We start from the raw sequence: 19,369 nt of genomic DNA, 5'->3' as shown, positions 1-19,369 counted from the left end.
CAGAAGTTCTTCCTATAATGGTAGTTGGCAAAGACTAAGTGGGCACACACCTAAGGCTCTTCAGGAGTTCCTGTCAGCCTTACTCTAACTGCCACCTCTTGAGTTTACTGACAGCTCTGTGAGGCGATTTTACTTTTCCCTCCAAAACAGTCTGCTCTTAGCAGACTGGATTGGGGCACCCTTAAATGACTCTAAAGGCTTATTAACAGGCAAACAAAGATGAAATGTTTATTTATTAAGTTAAAATTTTCTTTTTCTCTGGCAGGAATATTTTACTGAACACTTTAGTTGTTTCAGATAGTCTATTATAGTTTCCAGACCTCTGACTCAGTTTCAACAAAACTTTCTTTTACTAAACTTCCTTCACAGGAAAAATCTTTCCTTCACAGAACTTGACAGATACTTAAATATTTAACTAACTCCTTTCACTAAAAAAGTGGCACACTGGGCTTTCCATCGGGAAACCCACTTCTGACTATGTTAATTAAATAATACACACCCTCAGAGACTTCACTGTCCCATATCTAGGTGCTTTCTCCGCAGAGACCTACAAACAAACCCTCCATGTGATTTAAATATTGCCCTTGTGATGATGTTTCCCTAGGACCTTGGCTCAGGTTTCACATTTTGCCTGGCCTTCCTGGTCCTCCACCAAAAACCGGCTATCCAGCTCTTGAGAACCAAATCTCCCATTCTCTCAGTTCTGAGAGCTTCTTCTCTTCTCCCTCTTTTTCTTTCTCTTCCCCAAACACCCACCCATTGGCTTTTTAAACAGCTGCAGTACCAGCCAGCCAATCAGGTGGAGCTCCAAGTTAACGCTTTAAATTCCTTTTCTCTGACAGAATTGCACTTGAAAATTAACCCTTAATCAGCAGTCTGTCATACTTCTCCTAGGCTGATTCCTGGGAGGAGACTTCCCTGACTTCTTCCCCTTTTGGTAAGGGTTAAAGTTAGGTATAGGATTAAAGGAAGACTTTGATTCTGCCACGAAACATTAGAATCAGGCAGCTTGTACTGCCAGCTATTAAAGGAATTGTAAGGGAAATACCTCTGCTTGTTATTTGAGGATTGGGGTGAGAACATGGACGTCTCCATCCGGAACTTGTGGAGCTGAAAGTATATCAAGCACTGTTAATTTGCTGTTTGCTGTTCCCTTTCAAGGGGAGTCTCCTTGCAAGTTTCTTAGGTGGTCTGGCAATGAGCCAACACAGGCAAATTTGGTAGTGACATATTTGCCATAAAAGCAGCCATCTTTGTGCCAAGGATTGGTTCCAATGATCCTTGGCGCTAAGCGGATCGGTTTTGATGATCCTTGGTGCTGAGTGATTCTCAGTGCCAAACTGATCAGTTCCAACAATTGAACAAAATCCTACAACCAACTAGGTGGGCGCTCCCATCGGTTGTGAAAAAGACAAACATCCAATTGGATTGTGTCCTCTTGGCGTTGGAGAAAACCAAGACCGTGATGCCAACAACAAATGGCAGCGAGAGCCATATTTTTTTTGGCTAAAAGCCTGATCGGGGAAGACAACCTCCTTTTTAGAGGAATTATCTTTTAAGGATTCTTCACCATCCTTCGCCTTATGACCCTTCCATTGAGAGGTCTCCAAAACAGCTTGGGTTGGAGAAAGTCTCACATGTGCCACGAAGAGGGACAGAAATGAGATTTCTTTTGTGTATGCTCTGAAGTGCCCGAAGGAGTCAAAGACTTTTCATACAGAGCTGGAGACTGGTGAATAAACCTTCTCCTCTCCTTCAAAGCTGGAACCAAAAGGGGGAACTCTTATGACTATCAGTGTTAGCCCTAGTCAAGTATAAGACACATGACTCTTGAAAAATAGCAGAATCCTTCTTTTCTATGGTGGAAGAGAAACAATCACAACGTTAACAAAAATACCCCACAGACCCTGAGGCTTGATGTGAGGGGAGAAAAGTCAGCAGCACTGACTTTTTGAAAAAGGGCAGAGTCCTTCCCAATCTCTATGGCAGAAAAGAAAAACTCACAATTTTGACAATGAAAACTACTTCACAGAGCCAGAAACCTGGTGTGAGATAAAGAATCAGTGGAGCTAAAGGAACAACTTTCCGGAAAAGGGCAGAGGCCATCTCAACATTCACGGTAGAAGAGGAAACCCCACAATTTCATCAACAAAACTACCTCACAGGGCTTGAGCCTCAGTGTAAAGAAAGAAACAGCAGAACTGAAGCAACAACTGCTGAGAAAGGGCAGAGCTCTTCTCAACTTCCATGGTAGAAGAGAAAAACTCACAATTTTGATGAAAAACTGCCTCACAGGGCCTGAGGTGTGCTGCTAGGGGAAGAATCAGCAAAGCTGAAGCAAGAACCATTTTCTTCCATGGAAGTGAAAGAAGAACTGAGGGAAAAGCACTCTTCCCCATCATGTGACCATTTAGGTGGGAATCTTCCTTCCCGAGGAGAGGGGAGAGAGTGCTCTTCAGAGCTGCAGAGCAGGCAGGAAGCATGTAAATCTTTCTGTGGCAGGCCTGCACAAGCACAGCCCCCTGTGGGGCTGCCAAAATACCCACAAAGATGAACAGAGGTGAAGTCGTGCCCGCGGAGTCAGCGTAAGAACGAGACGAGACGCGGGGATATCATCTGGTGGAGAGCGCCAGCAGCGGGAGCGCGGGGGTCCGTGATCCTAGCGACTCTGCCGCGTGCTTGCCCCTGGCACCTTTTATTAGGGTTATCATGGGGGCGTGTAGAAGGGCGGACCGGGGGAAACCGGGAGAGCGGGAGAGCGGGAGACTGAGAGATCATCATGTGATGCATGATCTCACCTGGCTGCTACGTGCGGGAGGGAGCATCAGCGTCTGGGCCTAATCCCCACCTGGGGGCAAGGGCCCACTGTCCCTTTGTCTGGGACACCTGGTGGTTGTGAGCCAGGTAGTTCATGACCTGTGACTCATCGGGGGGTGAGGGGCAGAGGAGCGGTTGCGACCAGAAGATCGTAGGAGCGCCGGCATTCCAGCGCTCTACTTACGGTGCTGCTGGATCAGCGGCTCATCCCTACACAGAGGTTCCATATTTTTAATTTCTCTGCTCACCCCAAAATGAAAATTGTCCCTTGAACAGGTAACATAGCTCGCATACCACCAAAAATTTGAAAAGTCCAAGGTCCTGAAGAATTTGCTTGTGGTGAATCATATACCAATTATTTTCTTGCTTTGGTTATTCACAACAGTAGCTCTAAAGGCTACAGAATAGGAGAAGACTCGTGCATTCACTTTGTTTCATCATATATATTTCTCACCCACTCGTTAGTGTTTTCTCCTCCTGTTCCTGGTCTAATCCCTAGGAAAACACCAACTCCATCCTTTTCTCCTTTATTCTAGTCTTTGAAAACACATCAAATGACTTCCTCTCCTCTTTCTATGTTGGATTGTGACGGCACAGCAAACCTGTATCTACCCATCTGGCAGTACAGCAAGTCTACAGAGATCCACCCATAGGGATTTACAAGTCCAATACTTTGTGAAATGAAAATTAAAAAATGAAGATAGTCATCAATAACAGAAATTATCCATTTTGGAATAAGGGACTACTATTAAGACAAGAGCAACATTTCAGTAATGAATTTATTAATTCTTCAGACTGACCATTTCAAATGTACAATACTGATAGGAACCAATGGTAACAATGCCCAGTACCTTTTCCTATAACCAGTAAAATAAATTGGGATCATGCCAGATTTTGATTAAAAACATCCTAGTTCTGTATTCAAACATTTCTGAAGTCCATTTACGGAAACATTCTATCTGCCAATTCTCATCTTTTAGCAAATTGTAGTTCATTTTAGAATTCCTGAAAATGATGCAATTCCCTAAAGAACGCTATTATTTCTATTTCTATTTGCCTACCAACACACAAGATGCCTCATCTCATCATATTGCAGCAACTAGGGCAACTTTCTTTCCATGGATTCAGTATCTGTCTCCCTTCTCACCCATCTTAATTTAGAGGTGGCCATGGGCAGGTCATGCCCTGCTTTCAGGCCCAGCTAAACCTCTTGACCTCTGCCACCTGTCTACATGCTAAACAGGGAGGGCAAAGAAATGTGCACATATTTATGCCTGGCAGGTGTTTCTTTTATCTCCTGTTTGCAGCTGCACATGGACTTGTGGACTTGGCTTCTTACCTTGGAGAGACCCCTTCCGGGATGCTTGGAGGAGGAATTTTATCCTAGTACAGCTTAGTTGGGGGGAACCTAGATGGTCAAGCAGACTGCCATCCCTGATCAAGTCAAGATAAAACATACTTGCACTTTTGTTACTCAGTTTTCTACTTTGTTACTCATCCTTGTTGATAAACTTTGCACATGAGATTCTTTCATCTTTTGGCAGTAAACAACCGTTTCTTGCTTTTCATTACTCTCCTTTGGCTTAAAGTGGGCGCATGCTCTGCAAGTCAACACAATGTGTCCCTCAATTTTAAGATTATATCAAGGAATTTACCTCTAGGAAGACACTGCTTTTTAGAGATAAAATTTTCCTCTAGTCATTTGCAGGTTTATGCTGGCAGCGAAACCTGATATCATCTATTTCGAGAATGAAATAATTGCTAAACACATAAATTCTATTTTTTTGGTACAAAAAGGATTTGGATTATGTGCTTTATTTATAAATATTTAAAATATAGAATTGTTACACCTGATGCACTCATTATACTGTGCAGTTTTAAGACCTCTGAAACTACTTGCTATTGGTTCTATCTCATGCAGCATTTAATACCTGGAAAGGCTGGAACTCCTGAGGATTTAGAATATGAATCAATCATCAACAGTATCCTGAATGCCTATTTAAGAATCATGCAACTGATTGAGGCAGCAATAGCTCTCACGGCTGAGGATGCCTACAAATATTTTGACTATTCTAATTACCTAGGAACAAAATTAAACTGCCTTATTGGCAAGTATCTTTGGTCCACAAACCTCAGTATTGTCTACTCTGACTTGCAGCAGCTCTGTTAAGGTCCCAGCCATAGTACTAAGCCTTTCACAACTTCTGCTACATGAGAGTCTTTAATAAGAGATGCTGAAAACTAAGAATTCCAACATGCAAAGTATTCCCCTTGTCACTGAATCAGGGTCACTCCTGAACTTGAACATTAGCCAGTGTTTCCTCAGCAACAAATCTGTTCCCTGAACTCTATCAAATACCACAAATATGAGCTTTTGCAAGATTCACAATAACAAAAAGACCACTAAGTAAGCAAACTGAAATGGCATAAAAATAGTCAATAGTCTGCATTGCCAAAGCCTCCAGTTAGGAAAATGAAAGGCAAATAGTAATATTATTTTAAAGATGTGAGGGAGTAGTTGTTTACAAGTTTAAGATAACACTCCTTCAAGTGATACCGACTAGTGAGCCAAGTGTTCCACTGTTGAAAATTGCATAATACCCTTTTCTACATCCATATCGATCACCAACTCCTTTCTTATGACGCTGATTATAAAGGGCAATGTGGTGGCATACGAATGTGAGCTGTACTTCCATGAACAGGATCAGCCAAATGAAAGCAAAGTTTTCAGTAGGGCTGTCTAAACCTCACTTTCACCAAACTAATGCTATAATGCATACTGCAGAAAGTCATCTTGCCACAGACTGCAAGGGGACCCAGAGGAACATAAGCAGGGTATAGCAGGCATTAAACACCTAGATCAGCTACAGAGTGTATTCCATCTTTCTAGTTACACCCAGCTTCTGATCTCCAACATTTCTGTTCATATTTCTTCAGCTGTTTAGCAAATAAGATCTTATTCCTTATTAAGTTACTGCTGAAACCCCTTCACTGCTTGTTCTGAGGACTCCTTCAAGTTCTGGATAGTCTCTTGCTGGCTTTACTTTGGAGCTAATCTTTCTTCAATACAGCAGATAGCCTTTGATCACCCTATTGTGGAAATGCAGGAGAAAAAAATAAATTATTGTGTATTCTGTGTAATGAAGCAAGTTACGGATATATCTGTAAAACCCTCTCCTTCTCTCTCTCCCATTGCTTTCTGGTCCACTTATTTTTTCACAAAGCACAGTACATCCAAGAGTGCTCTTGCATAACAAACCTCACAGGTAAAATCCTCCCTTCTCAAATTACACAGACTGCTCTGCTAGCTGTCATTCAGAACTCTGTTCATCCAAAACACACTGGGGAAATGTTTAGGTGGTTACCCAAGCAATTATTATAGCAGTGGTATCTCTTATTCCCAATTAAATTGCCTCCCAACCCAGAAAATCACAGCCTCCAGAAAGTTTAATGCTAATCAATAGTAATCAAAATGTTCAGAGGCATAGGGGGAAAGGAAAGAACTAAGCTTACCCGGATTCCTTGCTGAAGTGCAGATTAGAAGCAGTGCTTGGGATCAGAGAGGCTTGGGAGTTCAGAAATATGCTATTCATTTTCTGGGTCCAGGTCAATTATAACCAAATGTCTTGAGCAGGAGGCAAACTAAGAGGCTTGATAAAGGAGTGTAAGGCAAAGTAGCTGCTTTTGGAAAATAATTGGCACAATTTCAGAAATCATCTCTGCCCTTACCATTTTGCATCCCTTTGTTACTTTTCATTATGAAACTGGAATTAAATATGTCTAGAATCATCCAATATGAGGCATCAGGGTACAGCTAAAGCTACACTGTGCCAAAAAAAAAACATTGCTGTCAAACACCATAGTGGAAAAAATGGGCTCCCCCTGTGCCCAGAATCAGCTCTCTTCAAATTTGGGAACTGGATTCGGCAGGAATGGTGAAAACACAAAATTTTATTTCTTCCCATTCAATAATAATCCAATAAAAAAGAAACTGAACCACTATTTCTATTTTCAGTGTCATTAAAAAAAATCACAAATTCTTTTATCCAGGTGTATCTGTGTGCTTCACTGCTTATTATTTCACTCAAAGATGTTTTGTCTTCTGTTTGGATTGTTACATGGTCTAGCAAACAATCTACTGGTTCCACATGTCTCTTACCACCATTAAGGGCCCCACTATTCACAGCAAAGCATTTTTGAGTAATGCTCTCTTTAGTGTTTTCCAATCCCACTATCAACATCAGAAATAGTGTATGGCTTCAATGTCTATACACACAGGTAAAGTTTCCCAAGACATCAGGATAAAAATGAGACACGCCATAGAGCACACAACCACAGCCTTCCTAAAAATGACCCATTCTGTAGTAAAATGGCAATGAACCAGAAACAGCTCACCAAATATTGCTTCATTTGCATAAGGGGACACACAAAACAGCAAAACCTTGTCTAAAGAAGGAAACAATGCTCAAGCTTGTAGCAAGGTGCCTCACATATATACACAGTAATTTTAAAAGAAATGGTTTGTATTGCAAACAAAACTTATGTGATCTGTAGTTGGACTTGTTCCTTTTTATGCTTTGAACAACAATCCCTCATATCATCTTGCAAAATGCTTGGAACCCCCATCAGCATCAAAAATTACTTATTATGAGGAACAGAGAGCAACTGTTTAACAACCACAAGTGTGAAGAAATGGCTTCCCCCTTCCCTTGAAGTTTGAAGGGAATATTTAAGAATTTTTTTCCCTCTAAGCAGGAGGCTTCCAACCTTGCCCAACCACCTTTCAGAAATGCTAATACAGGTAGTGAGAGACAATAGGATGGGTTAGGTTCCCCCCCCCCCCCAAAGCAGGTATCAGAGATTTGGAGGCTCCAAAAGGACAGACAGGAAGAGAGTATAGGAAAGAGGCTCTAGGAGAAGGTTCTTTGAGCCAGGCTGACCTGGTGAGTGGGTGGGGACTGGGAATTAATAAAATTTTGGGGGGCAAGGAAAAAGCTCTCTTCTAGCTGAGACCATTGAAAGGGACAGAACTCTGGCTAGTGATCTGGAAGGGGCCGCCATTTTGACCATGTGCTTGCCCAAGGAGCTGAAGAACATTTTCCAGGTTATGGAGAATCTGTAGACAACTGTAGCATGCTAAACTTAAGAGACTACCCTATTCTAACAACTGATACGGTATGTTCAGAGGAAGGGACAGAACAATTGTATTTATCCCTCATTTTATCTGAATCCCTTACTCAAGCTGGTGCTGTGCTAAAAGTCTGCTTTTGAACATTTTCTTTTTAATAAATACTTTTAAATGTGGATACTGGTAGCAGTTCTCTGTACCACATAGATCTCCACCATCTTGGACATGCTAGTTTAAAAGGAGACAGGAATACTGGCATTTGGCAAGCAGCTATTCCTCCAGGGATGCATTAGGCCGTAAACAGTCCCTGTAGTACCCAGGAGTGGGGGAGCAGGAGACACAGAGGCTGGGCCTCAGAGTCAGAAAGGAAGCCGGGGGGCTCTGACCCCCCCTCCAGTGGGAAATTCCTATGGAGATCAGGTGGTGGCAGCAGTTACCCTAGAGAAAGGGTGGGAGGGAGAAGTCCCTCCAGGAGGAGTTGCGAACCCCTGGGAGCGGGCTGGGTGGAATGGCGTCTGCAGGTCAAAGAAAGCCTGTTCCACCAAGACAAGCTTAAAACAAAGTCAATTCAAGCATTTTGCTACTTCTTCTGTACCGTCCCTTAGAGTGCAAAATACACTGAAACAGCCACCTATCACTCCAGTCTGGCAGCAGAGGGTGTACACTTGCGTTGCTCTACTAAGTGCAAGAAGCAGCTTCATTTCATGGCAGCTATGATTAATGACAGAGAAGCCCCAACCGATTTGGAATGCCAACCAATCATTTACTTCACTTGGATATCAAACGTTCCCTGGCCCAAAGTCCCACAAGTTGCATGGAAATAGCAACATAGGTTCACTGAATCCCCAAATAATTAATATTACTAAGAGTGACTCAAATCTAAAAATGTATAAAACATGTATAAAGTTAAATAACATTTAACAATACATCTACAAAAAATAAACCAATATTCCCCCTACCATCATGTTTTCTATGTATGTCTCATTTCACAGTGAAGATATATCAGCCAGGTTCAGCAATATTTACATGAACAGCAATGATTACAAAGAATACTCATGGCACTTGTTAATTCTTTAAGTTCACTGACTGATTTCTAACGAAAACATGATAAACCAAATATTAAGTAAAAGCAAACTGCTTACTTTTTGGCAAATCTCCAGTACTAGATGCCGAAACTGTCCTGCTCCTATCATGGGATGGAGTACTTTCCTCTCTTCCAGTTCCAGCTGACTCTTCTGAAACAGTTGAACCACAAGCTACAGAATTTAAAGCTCCAGAGAACACTGAAGCTGAGAATTCAGAAAACTGGGACTCCGGAATTTTATGACATCCATTTGGCAAGTCACCATTAAATTGTTCATAGGAGCTACTGTAACTATAATCACTTTTTGCATTTGGCTCATCAACATTATATTGCTCAGAATTTGGGCATTCTTCCTCTTCCTCTTCTTCATCTTCAAGTTGTTCTTGTAGTAAGAAAGGACCATTTATAATGTGGCCATTTGTTTTGGGGGACTCTACCCAAGTTGTATCCGTAGGTTCCAAGTTTAGAAGTTCCTGTTCAACATCATCATCTTTTTCTGCATTTTCTTTTTCTGTGTCTTCCTTTTCATCCTGATCTTCCGTGTCACCTTAGGGATAAAATACATATATATAAAATACATATACATTGATTTATACCGTCACCTATAACATTATGACAAAAACAAAACCTTTGAAATGAATGTACAGCATTTAAGTTTCTTTTATTTTTAGCAAACACACCTTTCGTCAATAAAGGACTGATATAGTTTAAGAAGCAAAGTTCATCAAACTGTGGTTTATAAAGAAGCACATTGGTTCCTTTCAGCTCTATTAGGACATCAGACAAGTATTTATAGTATTCTCTATCTGCGGATCCTTCCACATTAGTGGTCCCCTGCAATGAAAGTTTCCAAAGTGACTGCACTGCATTGTGGACTGTTCTGCACAAAACCTACCACATGGACAGGTGGTTCATTGTAAGAGGTGGTTCATTGTAAGGACTTCACTCTGGTTATGTCTGTGTTTCAGTTCACTATTCATTGTATAACAGACTCCCCTTATTCAAGCATTTCTTAGCCTGTGTTTGCCTCAGCCAAGATTACAACTTCCACAATAGTTCAAATATTAACAATAAAAGTATGGAAACTGAAAAACTCAACATGAATTTTTGAATGACACTATTTATTCTGGGTGTAGAAAAAAACACTGTACTCTTAGTCTGAAGGCTCAATTTTTGCTTGCAATTTCTTGTGAGAGGATCATAGAACAAACAGGGCTCAAATTCAGGCCACAAAAGAGCCATCACTGGCTTGTGTTTAACATCAGAATTTATGCTGAAAGACACAAATTACCATAATAAAATAACAGGCATCATAATGAAATGGAGCAAGAAAGGATAGAGAAATATTAACCTAGCATATATTTAATGCAAATATGATTAGTGAAAAAGAAAATGGAAATATATTAACACATGGCCGTAAAAAAGCAGAAAAGGACAAAATTATGGATGCAATGGAACATGACTGTGAAGATCACTAAGGCTTAGGCAGAAATTAAACTTAGTGTGACATAAACAAGATGAAAAATAAATAACCCCTATATGCAAATTTCTTCCCCACCAAGACACCCACCAAAGAACTTTTAACTGTACTAAAAATGAGGGACACCAAACGTTAGAAACTTCACAGAAGCAAACTCAATTTGAATATGACCCAGATCTGCACAGAAAAATAAAAGTTGACATGTAGTAGCATGAAGTTACACTAGAGTAAGAGACATACTTCATATTAGTACAAAAAAAGTGAAGTCTTTCCATTTTTGCTTAAGTCTCACAAAGTTCACAGAAGAGGCATGCCACATTACTTTTTAAGCAAAGGTATCTGTAAAGATTACTACACACTTCATGATGTGTGTTGGCTAAATATTCCTGATTGAATGTGACATCTCTGTCCTAGTATAGTTGTAGCCCTCCAGGTCGCTAACCATATTAGACCCGTGGTGGCGAACCTATGACACTTCAGATGTTCATGGACTACAATTCTCATCAGCCCCTGCCACCAATTGGCCATGCTGGCAGGGGCTGATGGAAATTGTAGTCCATGAACATCTGGAGTGCCATAGGTTTGCCACCACTGTATTAGACTAACCCAAACACCATTCTTGTGCAGGAATTCTTCTTCCTTCCCTTTTTATTTTCAAAACATATATCCCTATACAAATAAATACTGAGAATAGTTACCCAAACCATAATTTACAAAAGCACTTCTAACCATGGTTACAAACTGCAATTTGCTGCTGTGGTGAGCAAACTTACCTGTGTACACATAATGATAATCAAAAGTGAAAAGGAAAGGAGCATATAAGTGACTTGGACACACCCAATGACCTAATTGTGAAATTTCTGCATCTCTCCTGGTGTCAGGATGGGTAACCACCACATCAGGCTAAACTTCATGGGATGGGGAGCTGGATCAGCAAGGCTAGAGTCAAGAGGCACAGACAGAGCTAGGAGATAGGAGTTCAAAGCTGTGATGGGAGCAACAGCAGGAGAAATGGACACAGGCGGGTAAAGGATCAAGTCCAAAACTGCAACAGATTCAGAGGAAGTAGCAAGCAGGAACTGCAGAGATAAGCCCTTCCACTCCAGACACACTACTGAGATTAAACAGTCAAGTCAGAGCAGGGCCGGAGTGAGGGGCAACTGCATCCGGGGCATATGTGCACCCTGCGCCCCTGCCACGCCCCTGGAATGCTCCCACCCTGGAATGCTCCCACCCCGGAACGCTCCCGCCATGCTCCAGAATGCCCCTGCCCCAGCGCACACCTGGTGTGTAACGTACCTCCCCCCCTGGTGCTACGCCACTGATTCATAGGCACAGCTTACATACTTCCATCTCTCTGCTGACTGATTCCCCAGGTCACATATCTGTGCTGAGTTGTTTTTAGAGACACCACTTGCAAGGTCCACAGAACGTCCAGCTTGCTTGTGATGGTGGTGGCTCAGAGAATAAAGTATTGGGTCAGGATTCCCAGGGTTTTTTTATCTGAGACTCCCAATATCTAAAACTTTGGACTACCTGTCCAAGATCCACGAAACTGCTTATGCTCTCTCACAAAGAATGTGATGCTTATTTGAATAACCAGCCCCCATAATATAAATGGCTTCTAAAGAATCAATTAGAGAAATGTTCTGCAACATGATGAGGAGAGGAGAGGAAGAGTTGTTTGAGGGGGAAAGTCAAAGCATTTTAAAGTTCCCAGAACTAGTTACATAGTTCTTCAGTTTTTAGTCAATCCCTTTACAACAACAACCTATATGAGTTATCTATTGAAATAGACTTTTTGGATACATTATCCTTTGCACTGAAATAAAACAACACATACTTACCATCCTCATTCCCAGGTTCTTCATCTGCCACTTCCTCTAATTCAACTGTTTTTAGTTTGACTTCTGGATGGTATTCATCTTCTTGATCATTTGATGGAACAGTAGAAGTTACATTTTCTTCTGTTTTTTTTCTTTCCGCTTCTCGCTCCAATTCCTCTATTTCCTGCAAACGCTTTTCTAGAAGCTCAGCCTGCCTCTTTTGCCTTTTTTTCAGTTTCTTCTTTTTGTTTTTAGATATCTTTCCAATCTAAAAAACATAATCAATTTATAATTAGCATTTCTTGCTCCTTGCAATTACCAAATGCAAAGGTATACCTTTTTTATTTAAAAATAGACATCTGTGAACAGAAAACCATGTTATAAAAGTGCTCTTCTGTATAATTCTAAAATCAGGAGAATGTAAAGGAGGAAATAACCTCAACCTAGAATTACTCACAAAAACAGTTAAAGGTTCATGGATATATAATACCATTTTTTAAATTGTAATTGTACCCCACCCTATCCTCGAAGGGCTCAGAGCAGCTAACAACATGATAAACAATACATTCCAACAATATAACAAAATACATAATAACAATAAAAAATACATATGACTAAATAAGCTAATTCCAGATGGCAACTTGATAATACAGGTTATATAACTTCAAAAACCTAGACAGCAGCATTAACAAAGATACAGCTAAATCCATACAATACCTAGTATCTTAAAATTAAATCAATACATACAATGGATCAATAATTTAACAGTTATTACCATGAGAACAAACTCATTATTGCTTGCTATATAAAATCTTAGCAAGTACAATAAACCAAACCTTCAAGCCACCAATTGCTCATCTTCACTTGCATGACAAAGCTTTTCTAATACTGCACATTATTAATTTGTTCCTCAGCATTGTAGGTCAATACATAGGATCAGATCATACCACACTGTTATACTAATAGTGCAATCTTAAATAGAGTTACTCCAGTCTAAGTCCATTCATTTCCACGGTCTCAGATTGGAGCCATTTTCCTTAGGATTGTACTGCAAGTTTTTATTTGATAGACTTCTTTCAATGGAGGAAGATTTTTTTTTCCACTGGAAGTAAATTTAGTGAAAAAAAGTCATAGGAATTAACTTACACACTATACTTGCTAGCAACAGGCAGTGGGGTCAAAATACATGTTTTGCTTTTCAGATCAACTACATATTGTGGAAAGCTACGGGTTCATAAAAGTATACTTCAACAGGAAAAGGGAATACAACGCACATTATTTCTGAACTGTTATAATTTGAGTACAAGCAAGCCAATAAAACTAGCAAAAGAATACTCACAGGTTTTTGTTGCGGGGCAGTACTCACTGGAGGGGGAGAAAAACATACCTGGTGTCAAATTCACAATTTAGTGACTGTACAGTCTATACAGTTAGAAATATATAAAAACCGCTCGGCTAATCCAAAGGCTGACGGTCAGATTTCTCCTATTTTGCCCATTCTACCACAAAGAGAAAGATCTACTAAGGAAGAACATCACATCTACAAAATTAATTAGAGGAAGGGATGTCTATTCTGGATCCTGACTCTGGAAGGATCTGGGAAAAGTTAAACACCCCCTGAGTGTGTTTAAGCTTTAAGCCTCGAAGGAGATCTTTATACAGAAAGAGTGCGTGCTAGAAAATTTTCAAATGATTGCCAAGAGCTTCAAGTTGCTAAGTCTTGTGACATACTCAGTCTTGAAAGTCCAGATTTTTGCTATTTGCAGAATAACAGGAGGTGAATTGCCAGGAGAACAGATAGGAGCAAGATGTCCTAGCCTAATTCCATTACAGGTAAAAGATAGTTAGTCCCCTTGTCTGTGTCGTTACTGACCCATGGAGTGACGTCACATCACAACATTTACTAAGCAGACTATGTTTATGGGGTGGTTTGCTATTGTCGTCTACACCTTACCCCAAGAAGCTAGATACTCATTTTATCAACTTCAGGAGGATAGAAGGCTGTCAACTCTGAGTTGGCTACTTGACACCAACTTGACACCAGCCTCCATCAGGATTAAATTCAGGCCCCTTCCGCACACACAAAATAATGCGTTTTCAAACCACTTCACAACTGTTTGCAAGTGGATTTTGCTATTCCGCACAGCTTCAAAGAGCACTGAAAGCAGTTTGAAAGTGCATTATTCTGCATGTGTGGAATGAGCCATAGATTGCAAACAGGTTTTTTTGACTGCAGTACTGCAGCTTACCACTTTGCACCACGGGGCTGTTACAGACATGATGGTAAATGGCTAACTTGCAAGGCATGTCACATGTTCACAGTCCCCAGCACAACAGAAGTCACCAGAGGAAACTTATTCAAGCATGCACTAAAGACTCTTAGATAAGTTTTCAAGGTATTTCAGTTCAGTCCACATGTTCATGACACATTCTTTTCAAAGAAAAAGATCTTAGGAACCTTGGCTTTTTATTAATTACTGTGTTTTATTTTTGTCATTCTCTTCTTCCTTGATATTGTTCAGTTTCCAGAAGTATATTTTATTCCACTCAAATAAACTACCTGTTTTCCAACTGCATCCATATTTCGGTTTCCCTTCCAATCTTGCCCTGATGCCCTGTTCTTTGAAACAGGTCACTAAAACAGACTGTTGTGATCTAATGTTGTGTGTTGTGATCTAAGTCTAAATGTTGAAGTGTTTCCCTCTAGCACACTTTGAAGATTTTTGCGTTAACTCTTTGGCCAATTTGGGAGGTTGATTCACTGTGCCTAACATACAGGCCGCACAGAACAAAAACATACAAATTGTGCAAAAATGCAAATATTGTATAAACTCTCCAGCATGTTAACTTATAAGCTAAAAACATCATCCATTTCGGTAAGTTATATTTTTTAAGATACAGTTGCAGTCTAATGCTAACAAAGACTAATTTAAAGAAACATGCAAAGGAGATGACTGTTAAGCCAAAGCCAAGAAAGAAGAACTATATTATTGAGGCATTCCCCATACAAATCAGACAGAACTCACTATTGGTGATTTTTGTACTACAACAGTACAATGAAGGCACATTTAAGGGGTGCATGCATATGCCCACTCCACTTAGAATGTTACAATGCACATGTAATTTCTTATACAAATATTATCCCCATGTAAGAAACTCAGGGTGGTTCCAGACTGGGGTGTGTGTGTGTGTGTGTGTCTTTACAAGTGGCCAACAATGAGCTTTCTGAAGAAGGAAGGCGCCAAGCCAGCATTAGGTGTGTGAGCAAGCAAGCCATAGGGCAGCTTTTCCTAGCTGTCACTGCCATTCAACCACTTGACCTAGGCTGATACTAATGTTGCTCGTGCACTTCCTTTTCCAGGCTGAAGGACTAGGCAGTGTCAGTTCCTGGCTCCAACAGCAACAAGCTACAACTGCTTCCTTCCTCTGCTCACCAGAGCAGGGAGAGGAGGAATCTTACTGAGACTACCACAGCCTAGCTAGCATGACTGAAGATAACTAAGACTGAAGGACAACTAGGCCGGCCTCTTTCTACCCTGGAGATTGTGGGAAGGAAGCAGCGGCTGCTCATTACCAGTGGAGCTGGGCACCAAGAACTGCACACTCCCTTCCTTGGAGGTAGGTGAGAAGTGTCTGTTCTTCCTCTGTGGCAAAACTGCTGCTCATTTGTTCACCTAGGGCTTTTCTGCATAAAGGTCCTTGTTCTGTGTTTTCTTAGATGCCGATTTGGTAGCAACATAACTGCATCAAACTTCTACATGTCTTCCTTTCAACCAGTTTTCCAGGAGTTTATTTTCTTACAGTTATGCCTCAATTTAATTAGGTTTTCAGATACAGTATCATCACCAGCAGTGGCACAGCACCACCTCCTTCTTCCCTATCCTTTTTTTAAATGCACAAACACTATATCAATGTATCAACCTACTGCTAGAAGGAGGGATAGACATGCACATATATAAGACTCATTATATGGTCCCTGGGAAAATAATACTCTCCACTCTAAGATTCATCCCAATATTAGGAAGTTTGGGGTTGCAAAATATTTTTAACACCTTTCTTGTTGACAAATGGCAGGCAAATGGAGAGGAGTCAATTTCTCATGCATTCAGTACTTAATGTTTTATTATGTAAATGTCTCTGTGAGGCCAAGAACAATGAAGCAGGTTAGCAGGGTCCCTTTGAGCCCCCCCCCCCCCCCGCCGCCCCACAAAGCCAATAAAATATCAAACTGTCATGAAAAATAAGCAAAGAGAGAGGCAATGGCTGGATAACAAGGCACAGGCATGTCTTAGAGAGAGATGTTTTTATTTATTTTATTTTATTTCATTTTATTAGACTTGTTTCCTGCCCTTTCCCCACAGGGGATCTAAGTGTGTTTATTTTTTAAAAAAAATCAAAGACTTCCAGTGCAAGAGAAAAATCCTTCTTCCTGTGGAGGGAAAGAGGAGTAAGGACATCTCAACACAGTCAAGAATCAAGGCAAACAGCAATGAGTGCCCCTGTGCCTTCAGAAAGTACACAGAAGTAAATGCCATGAGGAAAAAAAGGAGTGGTGGAGAGAGAAAGAACATAGCAGCTAGCACACGGGAAGAGTACTAACTGCTATTGTGTCTTGTTTTAGAGGTATATCATAATTAGATGAGTATTTAAAAAATAATTAATAGAAAATTTACCATCACAAGGAACACAAATTCCTTATTACCGAGGTGAAAGAAAGAGCGCTCAAGGGCAGGGTAGTCTCACAATTATGAGTCAGTCAGTAGAAAGAGAGCAGGAAGTATGAGGAACTAACAAAAGAGCAGGGAACCACACACACATAAATAAATGTGACTCAGAAATGTATTAGGGTAAAAGTAGTTCCAAAACAAGCAGCGGGGTGGTGAACGGAAATGTGAGATGAAAACTAATGTCTGAAAAGACCATGTGGAAGTCAGAAGATAAACAGAAGCAATTTGGAGCCAGACAGACACAATAACACCATGTGGAAATGCCCCTAGAGCAGTGGTGGTGAACCTATGGCACGCGTGCCAGAGGTGGCACTCAGAGCCCTCCCTGTGGGCATGCACAGAGTTTGTCATGTGGGGAGGGGCAGAAAATCATCTCACACACACATCTAGGCTGGCCTGGGCCGCTGGGCACAACGTGCGCACACCACGGCGAGCAGGTAGGTCTTGGCTGGGAGAGCTGGTGCCTATGCCTAGTGGTTTCTACCGCGATCGGTAGAAGGGCTCCCTTGGTGGAGAAAATGGCACCGACGCCATAGCTCTTCCTTCCTCAAGCCAAGAAAAAGGCGGGAACACAAGGGAAGGAGAGAGCTCAGTCAGCACGCAGACAGAAGGAGTGGAAAAACGATCAAACGTACACTGCACACAAGGGAATCACAAAAAACAACAACACAAGGAAGAAAAGGTAGCTTTGTGAAATCCAGCCTAGGAGCCTGTGGATAGTGCTGCCTACTCTGACCGAGGCAGGAAGATACTGGGGCGGCACCACCACAGACACCTGACAGGAAGTCACCAAAGAGCCTTTTCCTGCCTACTCGCCGCAGGGCAGCGAACAACCCAACCAGATGGCCTGCTACCACCAGGGAGAAGAGGAGATTTGCTTGTTCTCTTCAATCTTTGGATCTGCACACATAGTGGCAAATGGACTCTCTTCTTCCTCCTTCCGCCATAAAAGAGAGAGAAAGCAGTAGCTACAGCTCACCACCGAGTGACAAGTCAGGAATTGGCAGTGGGCCAAGCCATTGGTGGGCTTTTCTGATGTCCCGAGACCCCCAGCAGCTGACCAACACCCTAATACTGACAGGAAGAAAATACATGATATGAAGCAGAAGGACTTCATGTGTTCCATAGTCTGAGGGAAATGAAATGGCCATAAAGGCTGGCTTTAAACTCACAAAGAATTGTTTGCGATATAAAATTATCTGAATGCTACATTGAAGAAAGAAAGAAGAAACATAGTCTACCATATTCAGCTCAAGGGAAATTCCAGTAACATTTTAATGTACTGTTACATTTAGCAAAACCAATGATTTAATAAATGGGTTCCAATGATGAAAGACAACAGCATGGTCCTAGCCCCTATTTTACTGCCCCACTGACTAAGATCTGGTTTGGCTGCCAAAAGGAAATGTATGTGAAGAAGAGATACACAGCCTTCAGACTTCTTTATTACAGTAAAATTAATGCTACTAATACATTATTAATGTGTTAATATTTCACTCATTCAAATTAGCCTTGCTGAAAGTTATAATCCCATTAACTAAACTTAATTAAATGCTACTGTAGATAGTACTGGAATCTTCCTCTATTGACTGAATATTTACTGAATTACAACCATACCTGCTGAGCCAGAAGGAGGAGGAGCACCAGCCTTCTGCCACTCTGTAGCTTCTGCAGCCATTCGGCGCACATAGGTGTCATCTACACACATCAAAATGTTTTCTGGTTTGATGTCTGTATGGATGATCTTGCACTTGCTGTGGAGATAATCTAAACCTTGCAATACCTGATTACAAAAATAACAAGAACGTCATCAGAACGGAAATCTCAGTCTTCTTTCAGCTTAAATAGAAAAAGATTAATTCAAACTATCTTAAAACAGAAGACCAATTCAAATGATCAAATGCCTTGTCTGCATCCCAAAAGATCAATGCAGCTTGTTTTTCATAGTGTCTCTCCAAGTATTTCAAAATAACAAGAACCATTCTAACATTATCCTTTAACTGTTTTAGGTAAAATCTTCTCTGATCGTCATGAATAATCTGTAATGCTATTTTCAATCTGCCAGTCAGAACTGCAGTAATCAATTTATAGTCATTAATTATATTGTTTGCAATTTTTTTTAACTAACATTAAGTCATGCCCTTCTTTAAATTATATTGTTATAATGTTATATTGGCCTATTTCCTTGATTCTGACATATTTTTGCCTTGCAAAATGAAATTCATTGTGTTTTGTAACAGCTGTAAAATTTTATCTTCAAAACTGTTATAATATAAACCTGATATACCATCTGGACCCAGTACCTTT

The 19,369-nt window shown here is 40.8% G+C and overlaps 1 protein-coding gene across 9 annotated transcripts in view; it reads right to left on the bottom strand.

Moving 5' to 3' along the window:
• SRPK2 (SRSF protein kinase 2) overlaps positions 1-19,369 on the bottom strand; it is a 185,931-nt gene that overhangs the window by 32,844 nt on the left and 133,718 nt on the right. For all 9 annotated transcript variants that reach the window (XM_048502382.1, XM_048502387.1, XM_048502388.1 and 6 more), the window contains 4 exons: positions 18,680-18,845; positions 13,675-13,700; positions 12,357-12,603; positions 9,088-9,576 (listed from right to left, as the gene is read on the bottom strand). In XM_048502382.1, coding sequence (XP_048358339.1) covers positions 9,088-9,576; positions 12,357-12,603; positions 13,675-13,700; positions 18,680-18,845 — 928 coding nt within the window. The remainder of the gene's footprint in view (positions 1-9,087; positions 9,577-12,356; positions 12,604-13,674; positions 13,701-18,679; positions 18,846-19,369) is intronic.

Source organism: Sphaerodactylus townsendi, linkage group LG06 (assembly GCF_021028975.2).
Source record: "Sphaerodactylus townsendi isolate TG3544 linkage group LG06, MPM_Stown_v2.3, whole genome shotgun sequence".
Classification (NCBI taxonomy): Eukaryota; Metazoa; Chordata; class Lepidosauria; order Squamata; family Sphaerodactylidae; genus Sphaerodactylus; species Sphaerodactylus townsendi.
Note: the sequence above shows the minus strand (reverse complement) of the source record. Positions and strands in the feature narration are given on the sequence as shown.